Source organism: Saccoglossus kowalevskii, chromosome 5 (assembly GCF_978046115.1).
Source record: "Saccoglossus kowalevskii chromosome 5, keSacKowa6.1, whole genome shotgun sequence".
NCBI classification, from domain to species: Eukaryota; Metazoa; Hemichordata; class Enteropneusta; family Harrimaniidae; genus Saccoglossus; species Saccoglossus kowalevskii.
In genome coordinates this window covers 29202145-29224976 of record NC_140645.1, presented here as the reverse complement: position 1 = coordinate 29224976, position 22832 = coordinate 29202145, and the positions used below count along the sequence as shown (strand labels likewise).

The 22832-nt window shown below is 31.6% G+C and overlaps 1 protein-coding gene across 1 annotated transcript; it reads right to left on the bottom strand.

Annotated features, from left to right (window-relative positions):
* Nucleotides 1–10518: 10518 nt before the first annotated feature.
* LOC102808376 (nephrin-like) lies at nucleotides 10519–21580 on the bottom strand. The gene is made up of 10 exons (XM_085498876.1): nucleotides 21310–21580; nucleotides 19651–19941; nucleotides 18513–18836; nucleotides 17304–17630; nucleotides 15921–16259; nucleotides 13214–13513; nucleotides 12109–12381; nucleotides 10937–11089; nucleotides 10747–10791; nucleotides 10519–10526 (listed from the first exon to the last, which is right to left on the bottom strand). Exons 1-10 carry the CDS (start codon nucleotides 21578–21580, stop codon nucleotides 10519–10521), a joined length of 2331 nt encoding a protein of 776 aa, XP_085355002.1.
* Between the last annotated feature and the right edge of the window lie 1252 nt (nucleotides 21581–22832).

The window sequence follows — 22832 nt, the reverse complement described above, 5'->3', positions numbered from 1 at the left end:
TTTTTTCACAAATAAAAAAATTTAAAAAAAAAGAACTGCAGACCACACTTCTTTATATTTATTAGTTGGCAAGCCATGTTTCCACATACAAAAATACACATAATATATTTCTATTTAATTTATTTTATTTAAAAAAAAATATATTTTAGAGGCATAACAATACAACGACTAGATTTGGTGTCACAGTTTGCTCCCAATTCATACTGGAATATTGCCAGCAATAATTAATAAAGCTTGTTCAGAAAACCATTTATTCCCGACATCATATTCAATGGCTAGTTCTCAGGATCTACAACAGTAAATAAATAAACTGAAATCATTTTGGTGCGAGGTTTTTAGACGACACTGCCATATCGCACAGATATTCAACATCACCATATCGAATTTGGATTTGGCTATACCATTTCAAGCTGCAGGGTGTCTAAACAATGACTCAACAAACAATAAACACATCTCCCACACACCACACAAATTTTAGCCACAATTGAACAACTAAGAAAGCAACAAATATCAGGCTGCATTTTGAAAACAACGAGATACCACATTACAACCAGTCATTACAAACATGAAATCCTCCACCCCTCCCAGTACACCCTACAGCATTAATAGTTCCTATACTCATTTGCATCTATGTACAACAAGCTTAGCCAATAGATGCACCTGACTCATCAAACTTTTGACCAACCACTCATTCTAAATATTGTGGAGTGAGGGCGCTATTTACTAATGAGAGGAATCTTTTAAACGAATTAAACAGATCTAATATTACAAACAGTGAGTATCTAGTTATGCTATAATTAGAGAAGGTATACAATTCACTCACCTGTAAACATACTATGGCATGACTTATAACTTGTTCCTATAGATTTGGTAACCTAGGCGTAGTGAATACATGTACTATATACGTCTAAGATATTGAATTTGCTTTACTTCTGAAATTAAAATAAAATATTAAAATTAATTCATTAGAATTACAAGCAGTGAGTATCTAGTTATGCTATAATTAGAGAAGGTATACAATTCACTCACCTGTAAGCATACTATGGCATGACTTGTTCCTATACATTTGGTAGCCTAGGCGTAATGAATACGTGTACGATATACGTTTCAGATATTGAATTTGCTTTACTTCTGAAATTAAAATAAAATATTAAAATTAATTCATTACAATTACAAGCAGTGAGTATCTAGTTATGCTATAATTAGAGAGGGTATACAATTCACTCACCTGTAAACATACTATGGCATGACTTATAACTTGTTCCTATAGATTTGGTAATCTAGGCGTAGTGAATACGTGTACGATATACGTCTCAGATATTGAATTTGCTTTACTTCTGAAATTAAAATAAAATATTAAAATTAATTCATTACAATATTACAAGCAGTGAGTATCTAGTTATGCTATAATTAGAGAAGGTATACAATTCACTCACCTGTAAACATACTATGGCATGACTTATAACTTGTTCCTATAGATTTGGTAGCCTAGGCGTAGTGAATACATTTACGATATACGTCTCAGATATTGAATTTGCTTTACTTCTGAAATTAAAATATAATGTTAAAATTAATTCATTACAATTACAAGCAGTGAGTATCTAGTTATGCTTTAATTAGAGAAGGTATACATATCACTCACCTGTAAACATACTATGGCATGACTTATAACTTGTTCCTATAGATTTGGTAGCCTAGGCGTAGTGAATACATTTACGATATACGTCTCAGATATTGAATTTGCTTTACTTCTGAAATTAAAATATAATGTTAAAATTAATTCATTACAATTACAAGCAGTGAGTATCTAGTTATGCTTTAATTAGAGAAGGTATACATATCACTCACCTGTAAACATACTATGGCATGACTTATAACTTGTTCCTATAGATTTGGTAGCCTAGGCGTAGTGAATACGTGTACGATATACGTCTCAGATATTGAATTTGCTTTACTTCTGAAATTAAAATAAAATATTAAAATTAATTCATTACAATTACAAGCAGTGAGCATCTAGTTATGCTATAATTAGAGAAGGTAAATAATTCACTCACCTGTAAACATACTATGGCATGACTTATAACTTGTTCCTATAGATTTGGTAACCTAGGCGTAGTGAATACGTGTACGATATACGTCTCAGATATTGAATTTGCTTTACTTCTGACATTAAAATAAAATATTAAAATTAATTCATTACAATATTACGAGCAGTGAGTATCTAGTTATGCTATAATTAGAGAAGGTATACAATTCACTCACCTGTAAACATACTATGGCATGACTTATAACTTGTTCCTATAGATTTGGTAGATAAGGCGTAGTGAATACGTGTACGATATACGTCTCGGATATTGAATTTTCTTTACTTCTGAAATTAAAATAAAATATTAAAATTAATTCATTACATCTGTTCTATTTTTATAGAAGAACCTTCCCAAATAAAAAAAAATTCTAAAATTTAAAAATATGAGGGGTAGTCACTAAACCATGTACTTTCACACTCAAGCAAGAGAATAGACATGTTGGTGAACTAGCTTTGCACTGTGAGTGTTTTATTGTTTACACTAAAGTTTTTTTGACAAATAAAAAAAAAAAAAAAAAAGAACTGCAGACCACACTTCTTTATATTTATTAGTGGGCAAGCCATGTTTCCACATACAAAAATACACATAATATATTTCTATTTAATTTATTTTATTTAAAAAAAAAATATTTTAGAGGCATAACAATACAACGACTAGATTTGGTGTCACAGTTTGCTCCCAATTCATACTGGAATATTGCCAGCAATAATTAATAAAGTTTGTTCAGAAAACCATTTATTCCCGACACCATATTCAATGGCTAGTTCTCAGGATCTACAACAATAAATAAATAAACAGAAATCATTTTGATGCGTGGTTTTTAGACGACACTGCCATATCGCACAGATATTCAACACCACCGTATCGAATTTGGATTTGGCCATACCATTTCAAGCTGCAGGGTGTCTAAACAATGACTCTACAAACAATAAACACATCTCCTACCCACCACACAAATGTTAGCCACAATTGAACAACCAAGAAAGCAACAAATATCAGGCTGCATCTTGAAAACAACGAGATACCACATTACAACCCGTTATTACAAACATGAAATCCTCCATCCCTCCCAGTACACCCTACAGCATTAATGGTTCCTATACTCATTTGCATATATGTACAACAAGTTTAGCCAATAGATGCACCTGACTCATCAAACTTTTGACCAACCACTCATTCTAAATATTGTGGAGTGAGGGCGCTATTTACTAATGAGAGGAATCTTTTAAACGAATTAAACAGATATATATATATATACAAAGGAATACATCGTATATGTCTTTATTCATTACTATTCGTTTAAAATTTACCACATCAACACTTGATTCTCTTCATATATTATGTAACACATATTATGTAAATATACATATAAAGAGTAATATATACGTTGCAGTTCTTATACGTGATATAAGAATGTCGCTACTTAATATTGTTAATATTAACTTACTTTACCTGTTTTGCTGTTTTCGTTATACCTCGCTTAGTCAGAATGAAGCCAATTGAAAAAAAAATATGCAACCACCGAGTAGTGATACTACGACACCAATAATAATAGCAGTCGTGTAAGAACTTTCAACACAATCTACAATACATGTATATATTGAATGATAATTGAAACATGGGTCACACATAATTCAGGATGTTTATGACACATTGCAGTAGTTAAGAAATTATCTACTCTCTGAACTAGCACGAAATTATGAGCATATACCGATCTCATTTTATGATTAATTAAAACAATTAGCCTTTGATATGCAGATTAGATTTCTGCGATTCAGACTGTGTGTGAGCGAAATCGTCAATACCGCCACCACAGTGTGCTTGAGTTGTGTGTATCCTTTTTGCACTTTGACCTCAATTCGTGGCAACCGTATTCGACTGCTAGTGTTTATGATTGTTTTAGTTATTAGACTTGTTGTTTTTCCATAATTTGTATCGGTAAAGGTCTATGAATCCAACATGCCGATATCTTATACATAAACAATAAGTTTTACTCGTTAGTATAACGTGGAATTGCCAACTTCATTTATACGAGTTTTGTAATGAACATATTCTACGATTACTATTTTAGTATTTAACATCACGTGTTGCGGATATGACGTTAAATGGTGTAGATATGACACTATGAAGTACAAATATGAACTTTTATGATGACGAGACATCATTGCGTGATATGTATATGATATTACATGATTTTGATATGACATAAAAATGTTCACCCTAATCGAGGTTGGATATACAGTTTTAGCGACCAAAAGAGCCCGTTTGCAAGGCTAATACAAGACTATATTTTTTTGAAGATTATACATGGTTTTTAGTCGAGCTTGCAGTGAGTTACTCAATCGCGCTCATCTACGCGCTTTGAAACATTCTATCTGTGGTTTGGCAGCTCGGCTCTCTAAAGAATCTGAGAATCATTGACTTTGCCGTGGAACGGCACCGCTGTATTTAATTGTGAAACGTATTAATTTGTGTTTTGGCAGTATATATACATATCATATATAGTGTGTTTGTTGAAAAAAATGTTTTTAGCACCAAGATATGTATGTCCATTGACAAAGTTAAATTATAAAGTTCCTCGGTAATTTTTAATTTTACCGATGTTTGGCTGTTAAACAAGTCAATATTTGTTATTAGGTTAAGGTTGCCCATGTAGATGCAGTACAAAGTTGTCCTATCGAAACAAGAAGTCCCCAAAAATATAAATATAACCCATACCGCTCGTGTATAAGTAGACAGATGATGAATTAATATATGAATATTTCAGCTCGTAAGAAGTAATTTGAGTAGCCTTACATACTTCCCCGTCGTATGTCATAGTGCTGTTGTAGTAAGTACATTCAAAATGAATGAGTGATAAACATTTTTAAAATTAACTAAACATATATTATTGTTTCAAATATGTGTCATGTGGTGGAATATATTGCCATGCTTGGTATTTCTAGCACCAAGATAAATTATAAAGGTTGAAAATTCCGTCTTGTTTCACCAAGGTCAAAATGATATTGTTCGCCCTCGTTTATTTGTAATTTTACTGATGTTTGACCAGTTGTCAAATGCATGACAAATACATATATATATTTCAGAGAAATATTCTAGAAAGCGTTACATAGTGTCACAGAAACGCATATCAATGACCCACAATATAAAAATACACACCATTTGAAAATCTAAAATTTAGCAAGATATTTACATACAAAGCTGTTTGAAAAGTCCATATTTGTTATTTGCCTATCGGTCGCCCACGGAGATACAGTCCAAAGTTATGCTATTGAAACAGGAAGTCCCGTAAAATATAAATACGATCCCTACCGCTTGTGTATAAGTAGGCAGCTGATGAATTAAAATAAATATTTCAACTTGTGAGAAGTAAATTATGTAGCGTTACATAAAAATATGTATTCACACACTTCCCCGTTGTATGTCATAGCGTATCATTTTGTACTTGCAGTTAGTACATTCAAAATGAACCGAAGTGATAAATATATTTAAAACAAACTACATTTTTATTATTGCTTTAAGTATGTGACGTGTGTTCATATGTTGGAATCAAGGTGCAGAGCTTGGTATTTTCAGCACTGAGATATGTATATACACGGTCAAATACAATATGAAGATTGAATAATCCATCTCTTTACACCAAGGTCAAAATAAAATGGTTCGCCCATGATTATTTTTAATTTTAATTATGTTTGGTCAGTTGTCCAATGGATGGCAAATACATGAATATATTTCTATATATATTCCAGGCAAATGTTTCTAAAAAGCTTTAAATATTGTCACAGAAAAGCATATCATACACTGCATGTGCTCATATTATCAAAGTATACATATACTCAATTCAACTAATATTATGATAGAACCTAATGACCCGCGATATAAAAATACACACCATTTGAAAATCTAAAAGTCAATATTTGCTATTCGCTTATCGGTTGCCCACGTAGATAGAGTACAATGTTATGTTATTGAAACAGGAAGTCCCGAAATTTATAAATATGATTCCTACCTCTCGTGTATAAGTAGGCAGCTGATGAATTAATATAAATATTTCAACTTGTAAGAAGTAAATTATGTAGCGTTACATACAGATATTTATTCACGCACTTCCCTGTCATATGTTGTGGTGTATCATGGTGTACGTGCAGTTACTACATTCAAAGGGAACCGAGTGATAAATATATTTAATTGGTCAGTTTCCCATTGAATGGCAAATACATGAATATATTTTTTTATCTATTTCAGGGAAATATTTCCAAAAAGCGTTACATAGTGTCACAGAAACGCATATTATACACTGACTGACATGTGGTCATATTATCAAAGTATACACATACTCAATTCAACTATTATTATAATAGAAACTAATTGCCCGAAATATGAAAATACACACCATTTGAGACATCTAAAACTTAGTAGGAAGTTTACATACACAGCTGTATGAATGACCCCACTACTGTCAATCGGCACTTAAGTGGTGAGCGACGAATGTACACGTATTTATAGAAAGGGGGCTACGTTCAAATCTTGCCATGTAATTCAAAATACTAATGTTTTTTATCATGATTTCAACATTATGTATTGTATTTTATATATCGTACCCTGTGAATGTAAGTACTGGTTAGCATTTTTAAAACGGATTTTGACAATCTATACATTTCACCATAATCATTACTAGTCATCTATCCTTTACGGCCGTCCTTAATATGCTGCTTGTCAAAGTGAATTGGGGTACAATTTGTAATTTTCGTACAGCATTTTATTTAAAATTAGGTGAATATGTGTTATGAGAGAAGATGAACTCGTTGATCACATATCACAAATTGCAGCATACTTGTATTTGTTGCCGACTACTCTCTCACAAACTCTTTATGTAAAAAAAAGAAAGTAATACATTATATGGTGAACAACAACATTTTATTCATTATAAAACAAGAATAACACGAAAAGAGCTATTTTTTATTAATCGGTTTTGTCAACAGTTTTGAACTTTCGACCAAATTAGTTATATTGTAATACCGTATAAGAACATTATACACCTAAATTTGGCAGTGTGAATAATTATATATTTTATACATAATTATCCTGAATCAAAACATGTTATTTGGTGACATCAGGTCAAGGGCATTTTTTTCTTTTCAACTACCAATGCTACAGTTTACAAGCTATAGAGTTCAAGGACAATAGAACCCAGAACACAGTGATTACACTAATAGTTGTATTGTATTTTGTTCGTTTATGAACTATAAATGATTGAAACTCTCATATCTACTCGAACATATTTTTTTCCATCTCAATAGGCACATAATTGATAGATGTAAAACTTCAACCGAAGATAGCAAACGAAAAATACACTACACAGCTTTTTCCTAAAAATACTATTAACATAGCAGTGAAACAAGATAAACGCGGCGAAAAAAAACTATGGGTCGAATATTTCTGGATATATGAAGTTTATATATATAATGGGCTCGAGGTAATAAAATGTAATATATCATAACACTACTATTGCATAAATGATGCATATCTGACTATAGCAGTATTCTCTATCGTTATATTTGTTTCAAACTTTTTAAAAGTAAATAATGTCAATCAATTAGAAATATACGACCATTGTGATACAAATATGTGCTATTTCGACATTTTGGCTATTTTTAAAATAAAAAAACTTTTTATACATAAATAAAATGATCAGATGAAATTTGATTTAGGCGGAAGTAAAAGTAGGAATACATATTTATAATGGATTGATTTATAACAGATATACACTTGTCAGACATATAACGTACATTTTGTTAGCCGGTCTTCAATGCAAATGCGTCATTTTCATATATTTGCATATGGAGACTCATTAACATTAAACGAGTTATCTGGTTCCTGTTAAATAAACAGAATATAACACAATAGTGTTATGTGTTATGTGTCCATGCTGTATAGACAATTATAGGATAATTCTTGTTTAATTATTCATTAAATTTAAATGTGTTTCAGTCTAATCTTACCTTGCTATCATTGAACAATGACCTTATTGATTTGACCAATTTGGTGAATGTCGGCCGATCTCGAGGATGACGATTCCAACACGATTTCATCAGTTGATACCTATTGAGACATTTGTGAAGTCTGTATCAATGATGCATAAATACTAAATATAATATAATTGTGTTTATCTTAAAATAAAACCTCCACATTATAGAAACACAAACTAAGAATACAGTTGTGCGTTGATTAATCAGCAACAGCAAGTATATATGTTATACCTGTTGGATGTATTATTTTCTCCAAAATACGATCAGTGAAACTTACGTAGCAGCGCGACAATGAGTTGGTTTTGATAATACTTTTCCATTAGTTACCATCACTTTTACATTTTCTTCTGTTAAATCGTTATAAGGCATTGATCCTATAAAAAGAATGTCGGTCATCATGATTTCAGCTTATAATAGAAATGACACAAACAATTGCTATATTAATGTACTGTTTGTGTTAATTTATTATTTTTTTATATTTGAAAACGCACCCTTACCATACAAATAAATATATAATTGGTATAGTTAATGGCTTTAAACTTATTAATGAATATACACTGCCGATTATCTTTTCGTCACGTCCCCGTTAATAGCGCAATGTAATTAAATATGTTTTACCTTGAGTTATAATTTCCCATATTACAATACCAAATGACCATACATCACTCTTGGGAGTAAATCGTCTGTTTAACAGCGTTTCAACGGACATCCATTGATACGGAAAATTACCCTAAAATTATAATTAAAGAATATTACAACCCAGAACATAAACGCTGTGAGTATACTCATATATTAAATCACAAATATTATTTTATTTGCAACATGCGCAATCAGAGAACATTACTAAAGACAGCGTTCAATTACTAATTTTACCTTAGTTTTCTCGAAGAACCGTACGTCATCTATTGCGTCACTAGCATACCCAAAATTAGAAATTTTACACTTCTTGTCATCACTAATCAATACATGCCCAGCAGTCAAATATCGATGCATTATCTAAAATATAAAATAATCGCAACGTCACAGTGTTAAGTGTAGACAGTCTGAGTTTTTTGGTATACATAGACTATGGTTGCTCACCTCATTATATCTCCTAGTGTGGTGAGTTGCAAAGTACAGTGACGAACTACGGTAAGTAAATTGTAGTGACTACTTGATGTACGACATATTATTTTTATAGTATTTTTTTTTTGTAAGTCTAACATTAAGTGATTTTAGAGTTCAATGCCAGGGTCAATGTCATTTCTGGACTGTACCAGCTAATTAACGTACGTAAGTTGTTGGCTAATATTGAGATTACTGTAGTGACATTTGTAAAGCATCCATTTTTTATTCTACCAATATATATTATTGCGAATGCTTCATTCAAAACTATACTATCCTGGTTTATATATACACACACAATATAATACAATAATACAATACCTTTAAGCTAGACAGATACTCCATTCCATTGGCGATATTCAATACGAATGAAATCAGGTCTTTATTCGGAGCTTCCGTGGCTTCATATTTGTGCTGCGATTGGAGAAATGTCTTCAAGTCGACATTTAAATGGTCCAGTATTATGAAACTTGGAGCTAAAGATATATATAATAGTCACTGCATGTAAAGTTCATATGATGCATCACATTTTTCAAGAGTTGCATTTTATCAGTTTACCCACCTTTTTCTGTACAACATCCAAGTATTCGAAGTATATTACTGTGTCCACGTATTGATTGCAGTATTTCTATTTCTTTCACAATTTCATTTTCTACTAGAGAATCGCCGTCTGAAAATATGTATCAGGGTTTACGTAATTTATATTTTGTTAGCGAAGCAGAATCAATAGAATTCAATTAATCATTAATACTCACTACTACTTTTCTTAATCACTACGTTAGAATGTCCAGAGACGCCATCAATGTTCCATGCTTCTGCTTTACTGATTTCATATAACTTCCCAATCGAAATGATACTCTTGATACAAATATGATCTCTTGAAAATTCGATTGTCTTCTGTCCTGATTTCATGTAAACAACTTCATTCTTGTCAAATGAAAGTTTAGCATACTCCTTTTCTGTTACTTCCTTCTGCAACAAATATCTTGTAGTTTAGTAAAGTGCAATGTGGGTTTATGAAAAGCAAATCTACGAAAAAGGACACACAGCTATCATATTTCACGCTATATAACTTCAAACAAATTTACACTGATTAACAACAAAATAACAGTTACAACAAGAATATAATTATACGATCACGTGTGAAACTAATGTAAAGTTAAAATTGTTGTACTCACGTTAGTGGAACCGATTTTCTCTATAGATTCATAAGCGACGTCTGCATTCGTGTCAGGTCCCAAATTATTTTCAATTTCTGAGTAATCTGTCAATAATGTTGACATTATAGTACAATTTCATTACCCAACTATATAGGAATAATAGTGTTATAGCAGATTATTGTGGCGCGATTTAAATCTCAATTCAACGTAGATGTTCAAAATATGTTCAGGACAAGACAAAATTATCAAATAGGGAAGATATTATTATAAATACAAAGAAAAGATAATATTCTAAAAGTATATAGAAGAAGAAAATTAACGAATTAACTAATAGTCTATTAACATACAAGTTAATAATAGACTCACCTCCAGCCACATTTTCGTTTCTTCTCTCATCCATAACCGTGTCGTCTGCCGAGAAAAATACTCTCAGTTATGTTTTGTTGCGAAGTATAATAATCATACTATGCTTATTATAATGTTTAACTGGCATGACCATAGTAGAAATAAACATAATAGTACACTGATTGTATCAAGCTAATTCCATTTTGCCTACCTGCGTTTTTTCTATATTGACGTTTTCTTTTCAAAAATATTATAACAGGTGCTATCGTAATCGCCAACAAAATAAGGATAACACTTGGCACGACGTATACTGCAGCGTTAGTATATTTTGGATTACTGCCATCAACACGGCTTGATGGCTTAGCTGAAAAATATACATTTCTATCATGTTAAATAATATGGAATAGCTATAACACGTCTTTTTCATTATTAGAAAAAAATATACATTTAATATTCAAGGATGTGTCACGTGATTGGTTACTGTTTACCAAAGGTATTTCGAACAACGATAAACATTATCGTAAGTTCACTATAGTGTTACCATTCTTTGATACACTCTAAATGAATGGCGTGTTTTATACCGTGTGTTCTGAATGATGCCCCCCAACGAGAGCGCAAACAAACATTTTTATAACAATAGATGAAAATGTACATGAAATATTGGCGTATGTATTTACATGCTTCAATAGATTAGAAATAGTAAAAATACTTGCCCACATTGTTAAGATCACAGTTGCTGTATACATTTTAAAGACGAGACTTATGTTCATATGACATTTTTTTATCAAAATTAACTTTTTGTCATTTCCGAATACACAACACAATCTTCTTTATTTTGTACACTTGTTGATATTCTCAAATGAAATACAAATAAAGGAATCCTAATCACCCAAAATAGAGTAACTTTGCGTTCTTTGTATACATCTAACACCGACAAATTATAATTCATCCTCCCACAACTCGTCGTATGGTAATACGAATGTATGTATTCCTCATTTAAAATATGTGCGTCACGTTAACATCACGTCCTTTATTTACATCGTAACAACTTATCACGTGGCTGAAATACAATCACATTACTGAGCGCCCACAATAGCGCTACAACAACAAACGTGATTTTTTTTCAACAACAAAAATCAACTTTATTTTATGTAAATCATACGAAGTTTCATGGTTAACAAAATAATATATTTTCTACTGATTAGCTCTGAATTTGCATTTTCACCCCAACATCATTCAATTTGAAAAAAAAAAAAAAATTCTACTGAAAACACTTGTTGTATTAAATTGTGTTCTGACATTTGATAAGGGATGTACGACAAAAGTACACCAACAAAGACAATACATAGTGGTTATTTGCATAAAAAATAGTTTTAATCTCACCTTGAGTAATTATAAACTGTGTTTGACTTTTACTTTCTCCTATTATATTTTTACTGACGACAATAATATTATATTCTGTCAGTGGTAGTAGTTCATCAATTGTTAGTTTGTTGCTTGTTGTTTCCTCTGTTAATTGTTTCTCTCCATTTGGTGATACCCAGTATTCTACATAAAATGACTGTGATTCGCCTCCATTAAATCCAGGAATCCATGTAACATTTATAGTATTATGGGATGGGGATAACTCAATACCTGACACTGGATATGGACTACCTGTTGATTAGAAAAACAAACAAATCAATTCAATGAATGACAGTTTTGCTGAGTTAACATCATTTATACAGAGTTGTCTGCGTGTCCCCAACCAAATTCACAGTCATGGTATCCCTGGTGTTAACAGATATAATTTGATGCATGAAGAAATAGGTGTCATCTACCAAGCATTGTCAAAGTGATAAAACTGTGCACAACATGGTACTGAATTTGTTCTATTAGAAGTGCATCTCCAATATAAGTGCATACAAACCAAACATTCCATTGGCTGTACACTGACTCATTAAAATATTACTTATTTTGACTGTTGAAAAGTAGATTTAATTCACGCAAGTGCATATGTGCTACTAATAGAACAAATATGATAGCATTACATTAGGCTAAAGAGGCAGCAAATTACAAATACTGTCTTTTGATGAGATTCATATGATGTGTTTTCACCAATGTGTATTGAAGACTGGAAATTGCGATTTGATTAGAGGTAGGTTTAAAATACAGATACATCATACATTTGATGCTCTAAATATGACTCCCAATCTGAATACATTCAGTGGCAGTGCTAGTGTTTCATTTGTAGTGTACCCCTGGAATACGTTAGTAATTGTCCAGTGAAAACAATATTTCCAAAAAAACAGTGACAGGGATTAAATCTCGAGGATAATGTTTAGCAATATAAATCTCCGCTAAATGATAGTAAATGTCTGAAACTGCATCACTTTGTTGTGTGTCATCGACCAGCTTGTGGTATACTCTTCTCTAAGACGGTTATTTCTTATTTGTTCCAATTTGAAATGTACAATGTAGATATAATTGTCAAATGAGAAATACTTACTTATTCCTTTGAATATTACAATAAATGTTGTATTTGCAAAGTCACTTTCAGCAAAACATGTGTAGTTACCATAATCATCAGATTCAGTTTTAGTAATTGTAATTATGCTTTCATGTAATGTTCCGTGTGTAGAATTAGATATTGTAATTTTGTCATTGTTAGTTAGTACAGATCCATTTGGACGAAACCACTGTAGTGTAGAGATAGGGTTGCTATTAATCTGACATCGTAATTCTCCTGTTTCCCCTTCATTTGCTCTTGACTGTTCATTCCGTGTTTTATTCACTGCAATGGGTGTGTCTGGGAAGCAATAACTATATTGTTAACTATATCTATACGGCAAGTGAAAAAAAAATAACAAAAGAAAATAACAAGCCATGAATGGCACAGTCCCTGTAAGTTATCGAATTTAAGATATATATAAACATTTTAGGAATATGATTATGATGATTGTTTAACATTAAAATGATTGACATTTTTATGAGATCATCAAAGGAGTACTTGTCCATATTGAGCGATATAGCTCTGGAACAGCATACATTAAAACAAAATCAAATCATGTCAGAGATATGGCTCTAGAAGCCCAATCATTAAAACAAAATAGCCGCCAGTCAGACATTTTGAGTCCACTCTGAAAAATAAAATGACTTGCACCAGGAACACGTAAAAACGAATATATATACCAATTTCCCTCCATAAATCCAGAAATGCTTGATATTTGATTATTCGGGCATTTTTAATAGGATCGTCAAACCAATATAACTGTTTATCTAAGATATGTATAATGAATATTTAAAATTTGAATATTATCAGTCAAAGAAAGTCAGAGATATGGCGCTAGAACCACATTAATTAAAACAAAATGGCCGCCACTTGGCTATTTTGAATCTTATCTGAAAAACATCACCAATAAACAACTTCACTCTGTCATCTTTGATGACAGGGAACCAAAACGACATTTGAAAACAATAACAAATATTGTTATTATTGTCTTATGTGTTTCTATTTGTGTAATCTATATGTATGTATGTATGTATGTATGTATGTATGTATGTATGTATGTATGTATGTATGTATGTATGTATGTATGTATGTATGTATGTATTATTAAAATGCCTTCGATAAATGAAGATTATAGACTTCATGTAAATGTTCCAAATGTCAGGAAACTTATCAGTCTTGCCTTTATTGAATCATGACATGTTGATATAAAATAACACACGAAGAAAAGTCAACATGGGTGCTAGTGACTTGGCGGAGACTTTCTAGTTGTCACATGTTTAACCAGCCTGGTCACTGGTTTTGCTTTCTACTGGGTTTTCTAATTTACTGGTGAAATAAATGTTTTGACACAAAATATCTGAACTTGTTTTCAATAATTATCCAAATCCATTTTACTAAGGAGGTCAAAGGATTACTCGATTTTGTCATGTGAATACCACACGTGTGGAAATCCAAGAAATAATGTCGAATGAAAAAAGTGATGGTTTCCCAATCAATAATAATTTTGTATCTGTTTCATATTAAAATACACCTGCCAGATCTTCATTTGTATTGTTGCCCAAACATTCATTTCATCTTTGAAATAAAATTGTAATTTGTTAATTGGAAAAGTTTACTTTGTAATCCATTTAAAAATGCTAATTCATACAAAATACAAAGCTGTATACAATATTAAGCCTTTTAACAATACTTTGTATCAACGTTTGTAAACATGTCTAGTCTCCCAACAAATGTGCAGTGGCTTTCCTTTCACATTTGTGTAATATGTTCCATCAATATATGTGGATTTTCAATAATATACTGATACAATGAGAAATAAGTGGTCTTCACAAATCTCATTATACAGTTGTGAAACCAATATCATACATTTCTAAGATGAGGTTGGGAGAATGAAGAATGGCAAAATCTCAATCTGCAATAACGCTTTTTGACAAATACCTGATTTTTTTTTCTCTAGGGGGATCATTCAGATTTTCCATATTTCATTTTTTTGTTCCAAAATAAAAATTACTCAAGCAGTTTGTCTTCAAATTAACAAATCTGGGAGAGAACCACGCAAGCTACACTAAGTTCAGCACAGAGTATTAAACCTATACAGCTAATGTGGTTTTTAGAAAAAATGGGAATGTGAAGTTGATGCTGACTGGTGATGGACATATATACATGGGTGTCTGGCTGACACATTGGAAATATAAATAGTTCTGCTCGACTTCATCAACATGATTTGGCATTTTAAAAGATATCCAGTCAATAATACTCAATTCTGTACAAGAACTAATCAAAATTGATTGAAAAGTGTGTTATGATTGTCGGTGGAGTGTGTGATATCGAAAATAGATTTTTCATGATAGGCATCAGTCATTAAATATACTGCAATCAGTTAAAAAAGGTATACTTTAAGCAGCTTGAAATTAAATGACCATATATATTAGGATAAATTTTAGTTTTTACTAACGGGGGAGATACAAATCATAGGTATGATTGTTAATTAAGTGGAATTGTCTAGTTGTCTAGTTAGACATCAAAATGTTTTTTTATAATTATCACTCCATTTACTTTATTAATTCTGTCCAGCAACAGCTTTGATGTTTAGTTTAGATTATTGACATTTATGACATTATTAGAACGATCAATGATTGGTTTATCACTACTTGAGTTTCGGGTCATGTGATCAACACTTGTGAACCTTTTAAATATTACTTACAATAAACATTCAATTTCACTGGCTCAGACGTAGATACGCAATTATCAAACTCGTCATTGACAGCTACACAATATAATTCATTGTTGTGGTGATGATATGATAAAACAAGGCTTAAGTTTTGTGTTGTTTTTCTCCCATTGAATTCGCCATTGGTATACATAATTGAGTTAAGATTATCCTTGATTGGTTGGTTGTCTTGGTACCATTCTAATACTGCATCTGGGTTACTGCTGCATGACGTACATGTCAGGACTAAATTGTCATCTTCCATCACGTGGTCTATGTTACTAGGATAACCGGTGAGTTGGATTACACATGAAGATGAATAACTAGGAGAAACTTAAATAAACAAGCAAATACTGTGTGTCAATAAACAAACAAACACATAATATTTGATAATGAATAAATAATGTATGTAAATAAATAAATTAACAAAACAAATAAATAATGTATATGAAAATGAATAATGTAGTTTAAATTGAAAACTGCAGATATGAAACCCAAACACAAAAGAATACTTACAATATACAGAGATTTTGATAGAATAATACTTACAATATACCGTGATTTGTTGAGTGGTTGAATCTACTAATATACTATTAACCTCAGTAGTAACAGCTTTACATTGATATTGTACCATATTATTAGTTAACTCTAACACTGTATGTATGTATAGTGTAGAATAATACTTACAATATACCGTGATTTGTTGAATGACTGAATCTACTGATATACTATTAACCTCAGTAGTGACAGCTTTACATTGATATTTTACCATATTATTAGTTAACTCTAATACTGTATGTATGTATAATGTAGAATAATACTTACAATATACAGAGATTTGTTGAGTGGCTGCATCTACTGATATACTCTTAACCTCAGTAGTGACAGCGTTACATTGATATTATACCATATTATTAGTTAACTCTAATACCGTATGTATGTATGGTGTAGAATAATACTTACAATATACAGTGATTTGTTGAGTGGTTGAATCTACTGATATACTATTAACCTCAATAGTAACAGCTTTACATTGATATTATACCATATCATTAGTCAACTCTAATACTGTATGTATGTATAGTGTATAATTATACTTACAATATACAGTGATTTGTTGAGTGGCTGAATCTACTAATATACTATTAACCTCAGTAGTAACAGCTTTACATTGATATTATACCATATTATTAGTTAACTCTAATACTGTATGTATGTATGGTGTAGAATAATACTTACAATATACAGTGATTTGTTGAGTGGTTGAATCTACTGATATACTATTAACCTCAATAGTAACAGCTTTACATTGATATTATACCATATCATTAGTCAACTCTAATACTGTATGTATGTATAGTGTAGAATAATACTTACAATATACAGTGATTTGTTGAGTGGCTGAATCTACTGATATACTATTAATCTCAGTAGTAACAGCTTTACATTGATATTGTACCATATTATGCGATGGCAGTAATCTTATTTCTAAATCTTGTTGTCTTATTGTACCACCATTATCACCATCAATCTCTGAATAATCTGATATTGTTTCATCTGAATTACCAGTGAATATATCACCATCTTTATACCATGATATAACAGCTGCAGGATTACTACTGTCAGTTTCACAGGTTAATGTCAACATATCACCACTCTTTACTGCAGTGCTGTATCCACTTAAACTCACTGATGGTGGTTTAACTAAACAACAAATAAAATATGGGGAAATGCATGTCGTGCATCAAGAAGGCTCACATTCATATTCAAACTAAATAAAATCAATCTGCATAATACAATCGTCATCCTTCAGAAAAGTAATAATTAAAAATAGCTTAAGATTAGCCTTTCAAACAAGAAGCTTGGTAATTAATATATGTCTGCTGTTTGGGATGCGCAACGTGAAAACAATGCAATCTACATTGTTGAAGTTTATATACTTATCTGTGGTTTTCAGTTTTTGAGATCCTAAATCGGCTGATAATAATTAAATAATCAATATTCATGTTTTACACCATCGAACTAATCATGTCTGTACCGCAGAGAGTCTATGAACCAAATTTCAATAATATATGATTCTGCCATATGCAATTTGTTTGCTCGAATCTTAATCCAAAACAAATCTTTAACAATGTTCCCATGCACTATTATATCACTTCTTCTTGAAATTCAATAATTGTTTTGGACTTGGAAAACTGGGTAGTTGTTATGCAAATTAGGTAATTATGTATAGATTTCTACAAATTAGTTCTACAAGGAAGTCAATTGTTAATACAACGAAAACACAACAGGTTTTTGTTATTCTTTTTAATACAAATGTAGAAAAATACCCCCCGGACGTATGCCCGGGCATGACCTCAATTTCTTTATTATATCAAAATTGGGAGTGAGTGTTTGCCCGGGCATTGGCGCTTACCCGGATAAATACGATAGCTACATCTTGAATTTATGAAATAATATGCCTAGTAAAAGGACATTAACTATGTAATCCACATAAAGTAATATCACATTTATTAAATATAAACACAAAAATGCATCTAAGACTCACTGTGAATGCCACAATATAAACAAATATATGATACTTACAATACACAGTAAGGTCAGTGACAGTAGATGTCACATGACCAGTAAAGTCTGTATGACTTGATTGACATTGATATGATTTATTGTTATGTTCTGCTTTTATGAATATTGTCATCTGTTGCTCACTTATTTTACCATTATAATCTCCATCTCTTGTAACATCAGATGTAATAGATTCATAAGTATTAGCAGTCCATACATTGTTATCTTTTAACCATGATATCTGAGATGCTGGATTACTGGTTGATGTGGTACAAGTCAGTATTTTAGTTTCACCTTCCTTCAATGGATCGGTTATGCCAGATAATGTCACACTCTCTGTTGGAACTGTAAAAGAACATGTGGACTTAATGATTGGACATATTTAAATATACTTGCAGTAGACATTGTATGGTCCAAGTTGACATGTTAATGGTGTAGTTTGTACAACATTAGTAGCTTTACATGTATACATTACTTGATTATCATTTCTATTTAGATTCCATATATAAGATATACTTACAATAGACATTGAATGGTTCAAGTTGACATGTTAATGTGTAGTTTGTACAATATTACTAGCTTTACATGTATACATTACTTGATTATCATTTCTATTTAGATGTTTAGTAGACATTGAAGGAAGAGTTTCTTTGAGATTCAAGTGTCATAGATGGATATTAGCAAAGTGATACTCTTGGAGAATAATTTCATTAAATATCATTGATTTGGCTTTTATCAATAGTTCGACATAATACTGACGTCAGTCATGCACTTTAAGTTTTAATTTTAAAAAGCCGTTGTGATGAAAGATTCGATGATTTATAATTCAATATAAATCAGGTTCATACAAATGAAAATAATTAAATATTTATGATGTCATATTACTTCATTGACAATAGTGTAAACACATTGCTTGTCGTCTACAATTTTCAAAAATCCCGAGCACATTGATAAAATGCAAAAGTCATTTCAAATATTAGCCTATGTAATGAAACAATTTTGCGATGTTTTAACAAAACAATTAATATGACAATTATCATAAATATACCAACCCGTGCTATTCCAGGTATGGTCAGTGAACTCTCTTCTCTACCATAGAATGTAAATGAAATGCCAGAGTATGTGTTTAGGTATAATATGTTTTATAAAGATTACTTACATCTAATATTCAGAGCAATATCGTCTGTTTTACTTCCTTTAAAATTAGACACTTGACATGTGAATGTTCTACCATTATCGTCTTGGTCACATGTATTGATAGTTAATACAGTCCCATCTGCATTGAGTTGATATTTATCCAGTGCTGGTAATGGTTGGGTATCTCTTAACCAACTGAATATTGGTGTGGGAATACCAGTTGATGTACAAGTCATTGTGATTACGTCGTCTTCATTGAATGGATTACTGTCATCATTGAATCTTACAATAGGTTGAGATGGTTCTGTCGCAGCTAAGAAGCAAATATAATTTCACCGGTTAATATATTTAAGAATTATAATATTGATTTGGTTAAGTGATTTCCTTCATGATAATATTTAAACCTACTTAGCGTGTAATGCATTCTGGGTGATTGTGATGTTGATTGTTTGCTGGAGCATTCTTAATTATTCCAAAATTACGTACTCGATTATGTATATAAATAAATGAAAGGACACGCTGTTATGATAATAAGCACTGATGCACAGCACGTGGGTGTATCACTCAGACTTAGACACAGTTATCATGCTGCATCCTTACATACAGCATGCGTCATGCGGGCAAACCAAATTTAAAGTGATAATCATGTGTATTACTGTGGAGAATGTACAAAAAAATACAACGTACAATCTGTGGGTATGTATAGTATAAAAACGTCACAATGATGGAGATTATTGTATCCCATATCAATGTCAACATTGTTTTAACGTCATCGAGTATGGTCACACTATCACTGAAATCTGGTGGCTCAGATTAAACATGTGTATGCCAGTGCTTAGACGTTTGCAGTCAGCGAGTAGACATATGTCAACTATATAATACAATACGTGAGTTTCAGAATCTTCTGGTTAAACATTAGGCACATTACACATATATAACTAAGGGTAACTCGTTGCTTTTCTCTGATTAGTGTATGTCAAGCTTGCATCTCAGCGTTGAAAAGACATTATTTTGCCTCCAGTCATCATTGCTGAAAACGACGTGTTAGAGATGGCGGTGATCATCATTTCTTTGATAGTGTATATAATTGTCAGACAAAAATGCATACGATTTACAATTATTACTATTAATATTATTTTTCCGATTCAAGGAAATGATCACTTGTGCTTCAAACAGTAATATAGCTAAATAGTTTTATTTGAATTTGGAAACTATTCATTATTATTATTATTATTATTATTATTATTATTATTATTATTATTATTATTATTATTATTATTATTATTATTATGAATCATATAGATAACTACAAAGGCCAGGGAATTACAGTTAGGATATGATAGATAGCTTCGCAAGATGCAAACACGTTAACCTGTGTATAACTCTGCCGGATAGAAAACTAGTATAGTAGTATGAATAGACGCAATGTGATTAGAGCATGACGAAATAATGTAGGTATTTGACCTGTATTTGTTGCAAAATTACACATCTCAACCGCGCCTTTTAAATCTACTCACCTGTTACTGTGAGTCTGATTGATTTCTCATTAAAGCCATCACCAAATGCTGCGACGTAACACGAATACATTCCAGCATCACTCAATTGCGTCTCAGTTCACACTATTTTGCTGTTGTGTAAATGAACGTGTAGATGTAATCAATGTAAAACTAACTTTACTCACCGATTACTGTGAGTGTTAGTGGTTTTTCATCACTGCCGAAAGGTACTACTGTGACTTGACACCAATACATTCCATTATCACTCAATTGTGTATCAGTTATAACTAAACTAGCTTCGTCTACAATGTAATGTCTTGTAAATCCCGGTTCAGGATAGACTACACCATTCTGTGCTTGTATAATTATATTATGATGATGTGTACTACCTTTATACCATGATACCAATATATTTATACCACTTGTAATATATTTACATTCCAATACTGTTGTCATGGTCTCGATACTAGTGACATGGGAACTAGGTACAATAATGGTAACTGCCATAGATGCTGAAATATATAAACATTATGTTATGTATATTTCAAATAATTAATAACTGTGTATATGATTAATTTAAAAATTCAAGAATGCACCATTTATACTCAGTCAGTCACTCGGTCACTATTGAGTTTTTGTAATTCATAATGTCAAGTGGTTCCAAAAATAAAACCGTCAAAATGTACTTTCACCTTCTTTTGAGGGTTCTGGTAACTGTATAAAATGCGCGTTCTTGTTACAGCATGGCCAAATACATAACAGTGCGTCAATATATCAAGTGTGACTACAATGTACAAACGAGTTTACAAGCGATTATCTTATGGAAAAGTTAATACATAGATAGACACAAGAGACACGTTCATATTAGTTACAGAATAATCATTAATTACGCAAAGTGATTCGTACAATCATTGAACATTAAACAAAGAATAACTATGCTGGCTGACAACGTAATGTAATCAATATAGAGCCACATAATGACATGATCTTAAATTATAAAGAATTTGCTCACAGCAATACAATTCGTTACAAAAAAACGCCTTACAAAATATCGGCCATCTGTAACATAACGCAACGATTTATTTAATCAACAGTGCTTTTCGTTAATGTGACACAAATGACATTTTGATTTTTATATACATATACATATAACACATTATGTATATGGTATACATAGTAGGTATGTTTACATGTGTCTGTCCTGTTTGTGAATTAAACCTAAAACTCATATAGAGATATTTGGATTGGGATGACATTTATTACTGCAGATCACTGAATAATATAAATATATACTTACATGTAATAGCACACATAACAAGAACACTGATAGTAAACATGGTGATACTTCATTAAACCCGGGTTGGTTTATTGAATTGAACGTTCCGGGTTCATGAACTTTGACCGTCACACAACAACCTGCTTGTAGCGTAGAATATTGGCGATCCGCTCCGGGAGGATTGGCTTTACAGTCAATGTGTGTGTCTGTCTATCTCAATGTTTGTCGTCGTTACGTAATAATTTTTCAGTGATTTTTTGAGTGGGTGATTTTTTTTCATACGTTGCGCACCGTTGCCATGGCAAAAGCCAAATATTTGTTAATACTTTCATACCAAATGTCTCCACACCTCCAGATTTTGATGTTAAAACTTTAGACATGTTTCGCCAGGACAATTTTTTAACTTTACCTAATATTTGTTTATGAATATGA

Bases quoted from the DNA above. Each gene is read 5' to 3' on its own strand.
- LOC102808376 (XM_085498876.1), bottom strand. From the start codon at position 21,580: ATGACAACAGTATTGGAATGTAAATATATTACAAGTGGTATAAATATA. The intron at 12,382-13,213 runs GTAAGTATTTCT...TCTAATCAACAG, and splicing joins TGTAATATTCAAAGGAATAA to GTAGTCCATATCCAGTGTCA. The intron at 11,090-12,108 runs GTGAGATTAAAA...TATATTTTTCAG, and splicing joins ACAGTTTATAATTACTCAAG to CTAAGCCATCAAGCCGTGTT.